The following is a 15,068-nucleotide window of genomic DNA, read 5'->3' as shown; positions in this document are numbered from 1 at the left end:
GTCATTATCTAATTTCTTTTAAATTGACCCAGTAAGTTAACTGGTTTAAACTGCTGAATGTCCTACTGGGTTTATTCTTTATCTTTTTTAAAGGTTTTGGCACGTTTTTTTCTGTTCTGGTTTTAATTTAGTTTTATTCTCTTTCTTTTATTGTCTTAATTTTGGCATCTCTCATCCAGGATGACAAAACCGAGAGTTAAAGGAGATTTTTTTCAAATTCACCACATATTTGTGTTATGTTCCCTTTTCTCTATTGCAGTACAGGACCCAATGTTAAGTTAAGAAGCTAGATAACAAATAACAATAGAAAGGTAGATAATGTCTCTGTGAGAACTCTGACTTTTTTGTAAAAAGATAGAGAAGACACAACAATGGTTTGACGAGACAAATCAAGGTTTAGATATATTGGTCCCATTGAGTACAGCTTCACATTAAGACTAACTAGCAATACAACTGTTAACGTGTTCCCCTTCTTTTCGGCTCCTCTGCCTGGTTAACACTGGTAAATACTTCATTCCTTCACCCTGCAGGATTTCCCTCAGAACCTTCAGTTCGATATAGGTCTCACAACAGAATTTTAAAAGTTATACACACAGGCACCTGGTGCTCATCGCTTGTACTGATGATTCAACTGTAATATCTTTTAAGTCCATCCAAACTCAGCAATGTCTGCAGAGAAAATCAATAGTACTTGTACTTCAGGAGCACTGGACACTCTGTAATTCTATTGTGACATGAGGTCACTTGGAGGAAGATGGACTCCATTTAAAACGTAAGAGACTATTGTGTTTGGAGTGAATACAGATGCTCACCATGTAGTTTCAGACTCAGGCTGCCAGGATGTGTTAGTGAGCTTCATTGTGTTTCTCCCATTCATATCCCTCCATGTGGAGAGATGAGTGGCAGTACAACCCAAGAGTGCCTGGCTGCAGACAGTAGTCACCACTGTGAGGAGAGCTGGTAGGCAGCGATCTGCTGTCTCCCCTCTCACACACAGGGGTTGACACTGTCCCTGCCTGATAAAACAATTGGCTGCATGCACACACTGTATGAACATAGCTGCATATGCTGGAGTATACACGCACAGACGCACACTGGCACGCTGACTGGCAGGTGCACATACACACAGTGACTGGGCATGCAGCCATGTTGGCACAAAACTTCTGACTTCTTTTTGTCCTTCACAGTTTTGCTTCAGTGTGATAAGAATATACAAGTGAAGTCGGCGCCATTGTCTGAGCCACATTTCAAAAATGATAAGATTTCACAATATAATTTTGTCAGATGTAAAATTCGTACACACTGAATGGTTTCTATGACTATGCTTTATGGCACGAGCGCTTTTTGTCAAATGGCCAGTTTCTATATAAAACCATGTTTGTTTGTTTTTATTTTTCAGGAGGAATATGCAAAAAGTACTGAATCTTTTTGCACCAAAGTTGGTGGAGGAATTGAGTGAAAAAGCAAAGCGTGGGGCCAAGCAGGACCTTGGCTATAAGTTCTTGTTATTGTACAGTGCAATCGTTACTGGTTATAGTTGAGTTGTCTTGGTGCAATCCTGATGTAAGCAATGGAGGACACTGTGTCCTGAAAAGGAATGTCAGGACACCCAGTACTTTGGAACCAAGTCAATGCCAAATATTAAAAAATTCAAATTGTTTTTTTACAGTACATTTGGTACCAGCGATACCAGATGTTGTGGGTACTGGGCATGCTGTTCTTCCAGGACTGCAGGGGGCAGTATAATGTTCCTGGTATGCCATCAAAATCAAAGAGCAAAAGAAAAACAACAACACGTGGAATAGTGGGGGGTAGATGCAGCAACAGATAAACCATGAAAAAGAAACATGCGAACTGAGATTAGACTGGGATCAACTGGTGTCATTTCTCTAAATCCAGGTAAACTAGCTGAACTGACTTTCTGCAGCTTTGCAAAAAACCTAAAGCTTGATGCTGCTTATGGCTTTAATTTGGGGATATTGAGCTGCTTCTTTCTGTTGAGTGCAAAAAGGTATGAACCCTTAAATGTATTCATATTATTTTTATAGTATTGCCTCTGCCAAGGAGGTTGTGCTTTTGTCTCTGTTTGGCGCTGTTTTATTTTGTAGTATTATGCCGGATTACAATCAAACTTGGTAGATGGATGTTGTAGGAGACAGGAAAGAATCCATTCAATTTGTGTGTGTGTGTGTGTGTGTGTGTGTGTGTGTGTGTGTGTGTGTGTGTGTGTGTGTGTGTGTGTCCAGGATTAGGTTTTTCACTGTCTGTAACATTTTGAGATGAGGCGTTTTTCAACATGTTAATTGACTTTGCACAGAATAATTCATGGCTGTTGAATTATTCAGTTTATGTTCTGTTTATTATGATTATTCTGTTAATAATTCCATTTATGTCCCCTGAACATACCTGAATTGTTTCAGGTATGTTCAGGGGAATGATATTTACGATACGAGTGTGTGCAGATCCAAATAGAAATCTGGATCTAGTCAATTTAAATGTGGTTTCATAAGAGGACCGTTGGGCCGTGTTTGTTCAAGGATTACGCAGAAACTACTCAAGCAATTTCCATGACATTTTGTGGAGGGGGTTTGCTTGAGGAAGGACCCATTCAATTTGGGATATCATTAAATATTTGGTGGGCCTAAAACAAGGTTGCCGCTCTTCTGAGTGCTATTTTAGTATTTGTAATTTTCTTTAAAATCATAATTCTACGTCTTTCTATATTGTCTTCAGAATGCAGATAAAGCTGCTTACCCCTGTTGACCCTCCAGGAATCGTTTGTTATCTGATGTAGAGTGAGTAATAAAGGAGAGCACTTGATGTGTCATGAAGCGTCTGCCCTCTGTTGATAACGGTAATCTACACAGCCTTTGCAGACTGGTCTCTTATTTTCTTCAATACCGCACAATGGTGCCATTAAGGTCATAGCAGGTAGAGGTCATGCTCCATTATGTCTGTCTGCCTTCAATTCCTGGTCTCTATCTCCACCATAGATTTACCAGTGTAGAGATTATTGGTTTTATATCACGGTCATATATCTTCCAACTCTATAAAGTGTCCCTCCATCTCTCTAAATGCGGCTTGGTGAGAGTAACATTTAGAAAATGACCACAAGCAACAATTTGTCAGGCCGCGCGAGCTGGTGTGCTCAATTAACTTTCGTCTTTCTCTACGGCAGCAGAATTACAGTTGAGTGTTCGCTGACTTAATGCAATTGAGGCTCCATATGGACAGAATAATGTGATTTCCCGGGCTCTTATTCGGTGTCTGCAGCCGGATAGAGAGGGGATCTGAAGAGATGGCATCTGAATTGGGGATGAGGCAGCCATTGAGCGAGAGAGGGCTGGACGTAATGTGTGTGATAGGGACAGCGGCAAGTAGCAGCCTTGATGTGGTGTATTGGGGAGAAGGAAAAGGACACGCCAGGGTCAAGTGATTCTTATAAACATCACTGAACCTCTGCTATTGACTACTTTAGTGTATTGACCGGTCACCTCAGGTTAGAGGTGGAGTTCAGGCCTGGTTAACATGTCCAATATACTAACCAGCACCACCACCTTGGAGGTTTGTATCCATGGCAGCTTTTTGAACATTAATGACCAGGATCCCACCACTACATACTGATAGATATTATGACAGTAGAGTTAGAATATTTAAAGCTTCATTAATCGATATATTTATTTTAACACTGACGCACTAATGGTGTAGACTTGACGAGTAAGGACATGGGCTCTGTTGCTTTAGCCTTGCCGTGGGTGGTTTTAATGATCTCATCATTACAATGAGGTTAAGCCAAAATTGGAGTCACGGGTCAACGTCTATTTTCCACCAGAAACATTATATCATATCCCCAAAGGCTTTGCGTAATATTTTGGTTCAAGTGAGTGAATTATGTTCTTCAAAAGCCCGTTCTCCACGTTTCTCACATTGAGATTAATTTTTTCTGAGCATTGGAAAGCTCTGTTGTTGTCCTTGTGAATGACTTATTCCTAAATTGCTGAAACTACTGAGCCAGTTGGTACTTTTAAAAATGTTTTTATTTGTTTCACTGTGACAATAAAATAATAAATAGTTTAATAAACGTTGCTCAGCATGATACAAAAATAAAAAAATTTATGTTAACTGTCCCACACCTCTGAGATGTAATCGGACAAGAAGCCAATATCAGACTGTTGCCTTGTTTGCACTACGGCAGATGTTTTTATGAATTTCCCCCGTTTAAAAATAAAAACTCCTTTCCCATGACCTTCTTCTTATAAAATCTCTCAGTCTAGATGAGAACACAACAATGATTGCAAACTAGCCAAGCATGTAGGCGGCGATTAAGTCTACATCATTGATCCGTTAAACACCAGCGAAGAACAGTGCTCACTGAGCCAGAGCATCATGTTGTAATGTTGGTTGTACTTGAAAGGCCTGTTTGACTTGGTCAGTGAGGCTGCAGCTAAGGATGGAAAACATATTGTGACCTCAAAGTCTAGGCCAATGCTTGGTGTGATAGCATTGGCCTTTGAGAGTTGATTTTAGAAGGTAATCAATACTAATGATTTTTTTTCACTAGCTGAAGCTGATGAAGTTTCTGACATGATGTATTCACCAGGAACAGAACAGAGCTGTGGTTGTGTATCATTGTTATATTTGTAAAAGCAACATGTTGACACATTTACATATTGATACCTCACCTTGGCAGTTTGCATTTTACAATTTTGACTCGTATACATTAGTGTTTTTAAAATGTATCCTCTGGCTCATGGTTTCATCTCATAGGTCATTTCCCCTCCCCTGTCGAGTAATCTGTCGCTGGCTGTGATCCCAACTCCACTCTCAATCACAGACATGCCCTCAAGGCAACGTGACATCAACACTGCCTGTTTATAGGAGGGTCATAAAGAACCTTGCCTGCATCAATATTCCAATATCAGCTCTCTCTGTTGTGCTACAAACAACACGCTGACAGCCAGAGGAGTGTCCAATCAAGGTTGTGTAATAGCAACAGCATCCCTGCTCTCAGGAGCTAAAGGGCTCTTCAATTTTCTACTGAACCTGAGACAGCAAAGGCGTAATAAGCTCATTACTGAGATATACTGTGGAGTGGAGTTCCTAAGCATTTGTGCCTGTTGGCACCTTTATGCATGGGTGTGACTTCGCTATACATTTCAAAATCTAAGGAAGAATGTAATCCTTGACCTGGGGATTGCAGTGACGGGAACTGTCAGCTGAGCATGGCTTTGTATGATAATGGATTTTGTAATTCTGCTTCTAGATTCCGTATTAAAGTGCAGAGTGAATCTAATAAGCTTTCTTCTTGTAAATTCTCACCACAGAAGTTCTGCTGCTGCTGTGCGAATAAATTATTGCAACTTATCTAGGGCAAACTCATATAAAAGTTGAGCCAGAAACACAGGGCTGGCTGCATTTATTATCTACCAGCAGCCACATGGGAAATATAATTTCATCATCTTTGATAAACAAAGAAAGGCACGCACTGTTGGTAGATATACAGAGGCGGGGAAGAAGAACTTCATTATTTGTTATTGTGCATTGTAAACAGAATCTTGTATTAAGCTTCAAGACTTTTGCAGTCGGCCTTTATTGCAGTTATGGATTTACTTATTTGGAGATTCGGGCTAGTGTTATTAAAAGTAAACAGTTTGATAGTGCAAACGAATGTACCATTTGCCTTTTAGTTTGATTTAATAATTTCTAAGTGAATACATGTTATTTGAGAATTTTATTGTCTTTTATAATTAAAACAATATTTTTTTACTGTGTCCAATATGTGCTCTCCCTGTCACAGACCCTGTCCCACCATAAAGTCACAGTCAATTCATCATACCAAAATAAGGCAACTGTAGATCTTTCCATTTGGCTCAAAGAGGTGGCTGTTAACATGAAACAGACTAGGTTTTGATTCACATCTGGTTTATGTCAAACGAGATGATGAGAACCATGGTGTTCTGTTGTGTTTCAGGAATGCGAATGTTCCTGAACTTAAAAAAGCAGTGATTGTGAACAGTTTCCTCTCCAGCTTTTCTTCCATAGGAACATAATAGACAATATTTCACGACTTCCTTTCCATTCCTATGTCCCCACATTGGCCCTGTCTGTCGTTGTTGTGTCCCCATAGTCTCATTTCAGTGTGAGGGCCTTCCCTCCGAGGGCTGCTAGGCAATAAGGTCAGTGGTCACTGAGGACTGCAGGGTCCGGCGTCTGAGCAAGTGGCATGGTGGTGATGAATGATACTAATCTCACAGCTCTTACACAATCACAAACACTTTACTTTTGGGAAGAATAGGAAGCCTTTGGCTGCCTTAGGTGAGTGAACACACAATTTATTATAAATATACATATACATATAAACAATTCCTACTTTTCTCTCTATTTATATACCTTGTTTACCCTATGCTTTACATCTATCATATATGTACACAATGTACTTTATGCAGTGTTTCCCACTGAATTTGATTCTATCTGTGGTGGGTTGTGGTGGTGTTATGGTGATGTCTGCCTGCCTGTTGAGAAATGCATGCCTGGCATTGGAATACGCAGATCTAAAGCAGAAATGACTGATAATATACAGAGTCCTGCCAGAGATGGTAAAACTGACATGGTTGGATTTCTCCTGGTGCTGCCGGTCTGTTGTCAGTTTGTTGGTAGGGGGAGACGGAGCCAGACAGACAGACAGTGGAGCCAAGGGCGCGTAGCTCTAATGAAGCAATGGCGCAAAACACTCCGCTATAAATCTTTCATGTTATTATGAGAAGTGTTTTTTTGGGGGGGTTCATTAAGAATCAGTGGTGGGACAAGTTAGGCATTAATAACCTAATTAATTGGAAACACTGACAATTTGCTGCTACAGTTACAAAAAGCCATGCAATATCTACAGTACAGTATATGGTACATCTATGAAAGCTACTTTTGTTCTCAATAAATAGTAATAAATTATCCACCTCTTCTTTTTGTACATTCTGTTACATATATTATTTACATTACTGCTTTGGATTAATGTTTTCCCTTTTTCATCATAACCTGATGTCAGTTTTAGCTGCTTTTATTGACGGAGTAATGGGTTCCTTCACTCCACATCCACAGAAGACAGACATTTCAGTCGGGCATCTTTGTCCTCAAATGTCACCTTTTTGTTCCTCTTTGGGTCGATCCAGGAGTTGTGGATGATGGCGTTATTAGGTGTAGGATCTGCCTCGATGATGGACACAACTCTTTTCTTCATCTTGCTTTTCAAGACTTTCTGGAACTTCTGCCTCGTGAAGGCATAGAGCAGAGGGTGAAAGATAGTGGTCCCGTAAGCCATGACCAGGAAGCCCAGTCTTAACTTGACCATCAGGTCACTGGGGCCCACACTCAGGATGATTGTGTTGAGTACCGTGATTGGTGTCCAGCACAGGAGGAAAGTAGACACTATCAGGAGGGACATCCTGAAAACTCTTTTTTGGCGTTCTCGCCTTTCTCTGTGGCGTTTAACAGCCCTGCGCAAGGCAATGATTAGAGAGACAGAGGTACGCATGCCCAGTGTGGGCATTCGGCTGCCACTGCTCTGTGGTCCATCAGTGGCCTCTTGCTGCGTTGTCATGGGCGTCATGGATGGATGCTTTTTCCTGCGAGCCTTTTTCTTCTGTGAATTGTGGAAACGTGTGCCAATGCGAATATTGAGCGCTTGCAGGATCTTTGAATAGGTGATGAGCATGACAACAGCAGTAAAGAAGAAAATAGGAATCTGAGCAAGCAAGTGGTAATACAAGCCAAGTTCTGTATAGTACTGGTTGGTGTGAACCACATTCTCCACCACTGTCTGGTTCAGCTCAGCATGGCCCTGGGCGAAGAAGCCCACTTCAATAAAGGGTACAAGGAAACTAACAAAGGATAACACCCAAATGAAAGCCAGCAGGGCCAGGGCTCTGCCCATGGTCAGCACCCGGTTAGCTGGCTTAACTGAGATGTCATAACGATCAAGGGTGATGGCGAGCACATTAGCAGCAGTGGCAACACTTGCGAAGGAGACACAGGCTTCATGGAAGCAGCAGACGAGCGCAGTGTCCCCCTCCAGGGAGAGCAGCACCACCACGATGGTGAGGGGGATGCAGCACACACACACCAGCACGTCCAACACATGGAGGTTCATAGTGACGATGTTACTGACAGAGCTAATGAGGTTCGACTTCATACAGTAGAGGGCAAGCACAGTGAGGTTAGAGCTCAGCCCCAGGAGGATTTCCAGCATGAGGAAGCCAGTCAGGGAGACCTGAAAACTAACAGGATAGGGGTACGGGCTCGGGGTTGCCGGACTCATGGTGCGGCTGATAGGTTCCGTGTTGTCAGTGACTGTGACGTTGCTCATGGTGGCTTCTTGTTCCAGGTTGGGAAGGATATGCATTATCCTGTATGCAGGGAGAAGAGAGAAAGAGAATTCATGAAGAGCAAAATGAAAAGAAGAAGTCTGTGTCCATGTGCATATCTAGAAAGTCGTAATTAACACATATCTGAGAAATCTTGTCAGCTGTAATGCTGCCAGTTGTCTAATGATAAGACAGCCTTTTGATTTAAAAATGAGAAATGCTGAGTGCACACACTTTAATAGGGCTGGAACTTTTTTTCTGCCAGATTAGATTATTATCACTGTGCGCATGGCACAAGTAATTAGTAATTACCTCACCTCAATCAGCCTCTACTCCTCTTAACACCATCTTTGATCAGATAGTCGCATACAAAACAGAGGCACATCATGAAACAGAAACCCCCTCGGGAACAAATGAAATTCTTTAACCACGCAGCCGGAACGGAAAAGGCGTACACATTGGATGTTTCAATGGAAACGCTGCTTAATTACTTTGAATCTAATAACATCATGCATTGCCAAACTGCACTGTGGTTCTGTTGTTTCATTTTGGTTGCTCCGTGTTGGGTATAGGTTGAGACACACTTAACCTTTTAAGTGGCAGTGCCCCCACTAGCCAAATAAATTGTGTTTAGACTAATGCACGTAGTAGGCACTATCCAGTAAAATCATGTTAGTTGAAAAAACTAGTCCTGTCTGACATAAAACGCTGAATGAGCTTGGTGAGAAGCCCGAGGCAAGTTGTGAACCTGGAGTTTAATTCCCATGTTCTTCCCTTGAGCATTGCATCGTCAGTTTGCATGGGACATTAGCACAAAAGCTGGATATGTTGCGTGTTCCAAGCAAGTAACTTTGATTGGTTATTTTCTTAATGTTGCTAGCTTCAGATGGTCAAGCATTAAAACAACAAGTGCGTGTCAGTCCTCAGTAATGGCTACTGCTTTTTAGTAGCTTAGCATTAGCTTATTATCTATTGAGTAACAAGGTTACATGTTTTTAATGTGCTAGCATGAAACGCAGAGGATGAGGGCAATGGTGACGAAGCAGATATTTCCTCCATTAAGGTGGAATTAATAATTATTCAATAATTAAGCAATAAAATACTCTCTATGTTCCTAGGTAACTAAAATCATAATTTCTCTCAGCAGTATGGTCATTGCCAAATGAGGGCAACTGAAGGTGGTTCGTAGCTGACAAGAATATTCTATCAGAAAATCCTGTTTACCTCATCATCAACAGGCTCATAAACCAAAGTTTGAAATAGGCTACAAGATGTTTGTTGAAAAAGGTCTTGAATAATTGATGGACTAACGAGCACACCAAAAATAAAGTCAGTGCTTTGGAATGTAATTACTGTTGGATCAGGGGAAACACATCTAATACACATTCGCTCTATAACAAATTAAAATAATTAATTAGAATGTGCATCGTGAAAATTATCCGGCCCTCCGTCGAGAAATGCATCCAATCTGAATGGCATCCAAGATGACATGTAGAAGGAAATCGATTTGTGTAATATTTACCCTTCCCTCCAGCACTATCTGAATAGCAGGGCTGTGCAGTCAGGCCATAGAGTCCATGTTGGATCCACAGAGCCAGGCCCCCCAAGCGAAGGCTTTTCCTTTCCACCACTTGGTCCTCCCAGAGAGGCTGACAGCCAGAGAAGCACCTGTCTGACTCAACTGTCTATGAGCTACTTCTTCCTGTCCACAAGGACAAGAAAGCTGAGGAATCAGCCCGCTGCACCCGGTGGATGTCGGCTAACGTCACCTACAGGCTCTTTCTCAGATCTCTGGTCCGTTTGCTTTGGTGATGGTGGGAGCTCTGAGGGATGAGTGGAGCAGGAATAAAATGTCGGAGCCACCTCCTGTTTATAATCTCATGATATTCCCAGACAGGAGAAACACAGCCAACGAAGAAAACAAAGGAACACAGACTCTTTCCCCTGCACAGGGGTGGAATGTGCTGCTCATAGTACGATCCAAATCCTTGCTTTTTTTTGTCCCCAGTGAGAAGGTAGCCGTCAGATCTGTAAATGTAAAAAAACTGTTACATCCATTAGCTTGTACTCCAAGAGTTTGTCAGTCAGCCATGTCGATCCCCCAGTATACGGCATCATAACGTCCAGAATCTGTCCAGCAGAGGTCAGTGTGTCCGGGCAGCGTCCCGGACCCTGTGTCCCCTGGGATCGCTAACGGAACTGACCTTCACTCTCCACCTTTCTCATCAGTCTCTGTACGCCTGGCTCCAGTCGCCACTGACTTGAAAATCCAGCACAGGTGTCCAGTTTGCCCTTTGACATGCTGAACCCTCAATCACGGGAGAGGGCTCGAGTGGAGCAGACTATTTGCGTGCATACGTATCCAATCACCATGAACTTTGATCATTGTGATCACCAGTATTTATATGCGCCTAGGAGGGAAGTTGATTTTGCAATTCAGGGGAAGGTCATCCTCATGAGGTAGTAGAAGTGAGTTTGTCAGACAGAGCGCCCACCCGCCGTAGGTAGTAGACTCTCGAAAAAAGACCCCAGACAACAAGGAGATACACACATCATCATTTGTCTGTCAGTCAGCCCCACATCCTTCCTTCACAGTGACCTGAGGAGAGAGAAAGAAAAGGGTAATGGATGATAGCGAGATAGAGAGTAGGAGGAGTAGGAGAGCAAATTGTGGGGGATGTGATAATGAAAAGAAACATATCCTCAGCAGAGAGGCGACAAGGAAACTCGTATTAGCATAGCAACAAGCCTCTGATGTCTTATCATGTTCCTGTGCATCTCCTGATGCACTTTACATCTCTGCTGTTGCATTAACATAACAGAAGCACTAAAACAGGGCTTGCACAAAAGCAACCGTTTTGGTTTTACATCTCAGCTTCACGTTTACATCTGTAATATCAACTACAGTGTTTTGCTATTCCTGTTTTTTACAGTGTGATTTACTACAGGAAATGCTTGGTGGAGATTATTGCATGTTGTTGGTTCAGGACAGACGTTTTTAGAGCTCTAGCGCAGTGTGATTCCTCGGAGAACTTGTCATAAAGACACGGATGCCTCCTCCAATGTCACTATATGTGATGAATGTAATCTCTCCAGCGGAACATGTCGGTCACTGTTCAAGGTTGTTTTCAGCGATGGATGCCATACTTTACCAAGCCCCAATGTCAAAGACACAGAGGATCATGCGTGTTGTAAGGACGCACAGTTTGAAAGTGCTCAACTGCAAATCAGGTGTCGTATCAGAAGAGCCTGACCGTTTTGAATATGAGCAGAAAACAGCCGTGCTTAGAGAATATGAATATACAGATGTCCTATTGCACAAATAAATTAACAAAAGCCTCTTAAAATGGGATGTTTACAGCTGCAGCAACTCGAAATTACAAGTGTAAGAGGGATTGCATCTTAATCCGTTCGCTCGTTTGAACCATAAATTAAAGTCTTACAACAACACATAAGAACTGAAGTTCAATTTCTAATCCCGTGCATTCATTTCGCTGTGACATGTTTGGCTTTGGAGTCTTCTTAGTTGTCACATACGCTCCTCTCAGCTGTAAACCAGAGCAATAAGTATGAGTGACCCATCAAAACACACTCACCATGCAGGGTAAACACAGATGCTCCGGGACCGGTCCACACACACCACGCTGCCCCCTCTCCTTTCCCCACCTCTGCAACAATCTAGGTCGACAGATGTATACAAATTTCCAGACTGGTTTCTGATGCCCTCTGCGGTAATCCAGGAATTAGGATTGAATATTTAGGAATGCACAAGGGTCACACTACTGTCAGCTGCTCTTTCCTTCCTGAGTCTTGGGCAGGGAGAAAAAACAAGTCCACAGAGATTACTCCTGACAGGGATGTTGGTGGGATTCTTCTTTTTCTTCCCTTGCCTCTGGTTTTCCTCTCATCCATCCGTGTGGTCTGTAAATGCTCCTCATCTCATCAACTGTCTGTTGTGCTCTCTCCCTGCCTCAGTGTCTGGATAGGAGCACACACCGTTACACTCCTGGTATCTCTCTATCTTCTGCTCTGCTCTCTTCTCTCTCCCTGCTCCCTCGTTCCCTCTCTCTCTCTCTCTCTCTCTCTCTCTCTCTCTCTCTCTCTCTCTCTCTCTCTCTCTTACTGCGGAGGTTTGCAGTGCTCCCCCATTCCTGATTGGTCTTCTGTAATAGGCTTAACCCTTTCCTCTCCAGCGAGGGGAGGTATTTCCTTTTTGTTCCGACTCTATCCTCTCTTTCCTGCCACTGACTGTGACATCCCTTTTGGGGCTGTAGTGATTTAGTAAAAAAAAAAAAAAGAAAAATGCTTCTACCACGCTTTTGCACTGGGACTTTAGATGCCACTGCTCTACAACACGCTGCAGAGTCTGATAGGCAGACTGTTAAAGGGAAAACACACACAAAAAAAATGCTGGAATGATGTATTAATTAGCCCTGTCATGATACAATGATCAAGTAATGGGTTTGTGCACCGTACGGGGGAATGATGAGGATGGAGAGCCAGCAGAGGGAAGCAATATTTTTTGGTATTGATTTGTGCACATGGGTCTTAATATGCATGTGCAAGTGAGCATGAGAGGCAGGGAGACTGACGGAGAGATAAATCCTTGCAGCTTTTGAGTAGGAGAGAAAGATTTTGCTGGGAAGAATGAAAATCACAAAAAGCAGAGATGGAGGAGGGTGGCTCTGATTGATAGTTTCAATTAAGTTGCTCTGTCAGATCAGTAAAAGGTTGAACACCCCCCATTCTTTGTCAAGGCCCATTTGTCAGGTGCAATTATTGCCAGAGGGCATCTCGGTACCTGACAGCCTTCAGTGAAGAAGATGGGGGCATCTGTTGCTCTGGCCTGGCTACCTGATGAACTAACAATTCACGTTCACAGAAAACACACGTGTTGTTAATCTGATGGTGACAGTTCAATAATTGCTCTCAGGCAGGCAGATGTTTCACTAAGTTTTCAAGGTGTTGAGTCGCTGCACTTGGATACAGAAACAAAGATGGGAGTCAAAGTTGTAACTTTAAGGAAACAATTTGTGAATTAATCAAGCAGTTGATCAACCAAAACTTAGTCTAGAATTTGATAATACTTCCATCATTCAGATTATTAGTGCAGTATCCGTTCTAAACCCTTTCCAGTTTGGAATGGGCTGTTTGCTTGGTCTGTGGTGACGATGGTTGCAGCTTTTCTGTCTGAAACTGTAAAAGTGACCTGCAGCTACTGAGCAGCAGCAAGTGAAGACCGGCTGAAAGGACTCAGTCCACAGAACCCTGGAGAGCTGTTAACCTGTTTATTCAAAGTTCAGTAAAGCTCAACTCAGAACGCAGAACCACGAACTGGAGAATATGTTTGCCTGTGTGGTGAATGCGCCCATGGACATACACACTATTGTATTGATCAACCACATCGTTTATAGTGATGGGTCCCAGCCGCCGCTGCTACAGAGCGCTGGTCGTCTATTTATTCAGCGTTTATTAATTTTGAACGTATCGCTTATCCAGGCCGCACAAAATTCAACACTGCACTGCCTCCCTTAAAGGGATAGTTCACCGAAAAATGAAAATGCACTCATTCTATACTCACCACTATGCCGATGGAAGGGTGGGTGAAGAGTTTGAGTCCACAAAACACTACTGGAGTTTCACTACGTCGCTAGCTTAGCCACTTCCAGTGGACTTTTAGGCTTAAAACATGGTGTAAAATACCTCGTTTTGAGTCGAATATGAATGTCGGGGTTTGCGTACACTTGGATGACACCACACGAGCAGTATGAAGGCATGTTATGTTTTCCTGTTGTTTTAGTATAAGTCGCCTACTTCGGTTACTTCAATTGTATCGGATTCCGCTGCAAAAAAGTTTACCCCTGAGACTCCAGAAGTGTTTTGTGGACTCAGACACTTCACCCACCCCTCCATCGGCATAGTGGTGAGTAGATGATGTGTACATTTTTTATTTTGGGTGAACTATCCCTTTAACAACACGCGTGCCAAGTGTGAAGCTGATAAAATGACCGGCACTTGAGATATGCGAGCTGCATAGACAAACAGATTTTTGGAATTAGTAGATAAGATTGTAACTTAAATAGCTTTGGCTTTATTGTTATTGTTATTTCCTGAAAACCAACACTGTGATGATGACATTTGAGGAATTGTGATAGAATGCAAGTATTTTTTAATTGCCACATGTTATTTTGAAAGAAAAATGAATGTAATGATAATAATATTAATAAATGCAGCTCTGTGTTTGTTGTCAATCTCACCTGTTCTGCCCTGGCTGGCTCTCTCACCACAGCCCGTCGGCTGCTTTCCTCCTCTCCTACATCCCTTTGTTCATGAGCTACAGCTACGTATTCCTACCTGACCCTCTTGTGCTGCTTCAGATGCCACAGCAGATTATTCTTCACAAATTCATCGAATATCTACTCCCTCGTGGGTTAGAGCGGTCGTCCTCTAACCAGGACGTCAGTGGTTCAATCCCATTCTTCCCTAGTCCGCATGCCGAAGTGTCCTTGGACAAGATACTGAACTCCAAATGTCCCCCTCTCATAGAGAAAGTGCTGCACATACATGCACTGTATGAATGTATGAGTGAATGTAAAATTGTACTGTAAAGTGCTTTGAGTGGTCATCAAGACTAGAAAAGCTGCTTTGTAACTACAGACCATTTAACATTAGTGGAGTAAACAGTCAGCGTCAGTGTTCGAATTAACAATAGAC

General features: G+C 42.5%; 1 protein-coding gene and 1 long non-coding RNA gene across 2 annotated transcripts in view; one reads left to right on the top strand and one right to left on the bottom strand.

Annotated features, from left to right (window-relative positions):
* The first annotated feature begins 1,781 nt into the window (after positions 1-1,781).
* Positions 1,782-15,068, top strand: part of LOC124851877 — a 65,455-nt gene continuing 52,168 nt past the window's right edge. Inside the window, exon 1 of the long non-coding RNA XR_007032715.1 lies at positions 1,782-1,899. This is a non-coding gene — a long non-coding RNA (uncharacterized LOC124851877). The remainder of the gene's footprint in view (positions 1,900-15,068) is intronic.
* On the bottom strand, positions 6,258-12,610 carry LOC118109978 (G-protein coupled receptor 22). The gene is made up of 3 exons (XM_035157480.2): positions 11,951-12,610; positions 9,877-10,953; positions 6,258-8,396 (listed from the first exon to the last, which is right to left on the bottom strand). The coding sequence occupies exon 3, from the start codon at positions 8,390-8,392 to the stop codon at positions 7,076-7,078; it is 1,317 nt and encodes a 438-aa protein (XP_035013371.1). The 5' UTR covers positions 8,393-8,396; positions 9,877-10,953; positions 11,951-12,610; the 3' UTR covers positions 6,258-7,075.

This window comes from Hippoglossus stenolepis, chromosome 5 (genome assembly GCF_022539355.2).
Source record: "Hippoglossus stenolepis isolate QCI-W04-F060 chromosome 5, HSTE1.2, whole genome shotgun sequence".
In the NCBI taxonomy this organism is placed as follows: domain Eukaryota; kingdom Metazoa; phylum Chordata; class Actinopteri; order Pleuronectiformes; family Pleuronectidae; genus Hippoglossus; species Hippoglossus stenolepis.
This window is presented reverse-complemented; position numbering and strand designations above follow the sequence as displayed.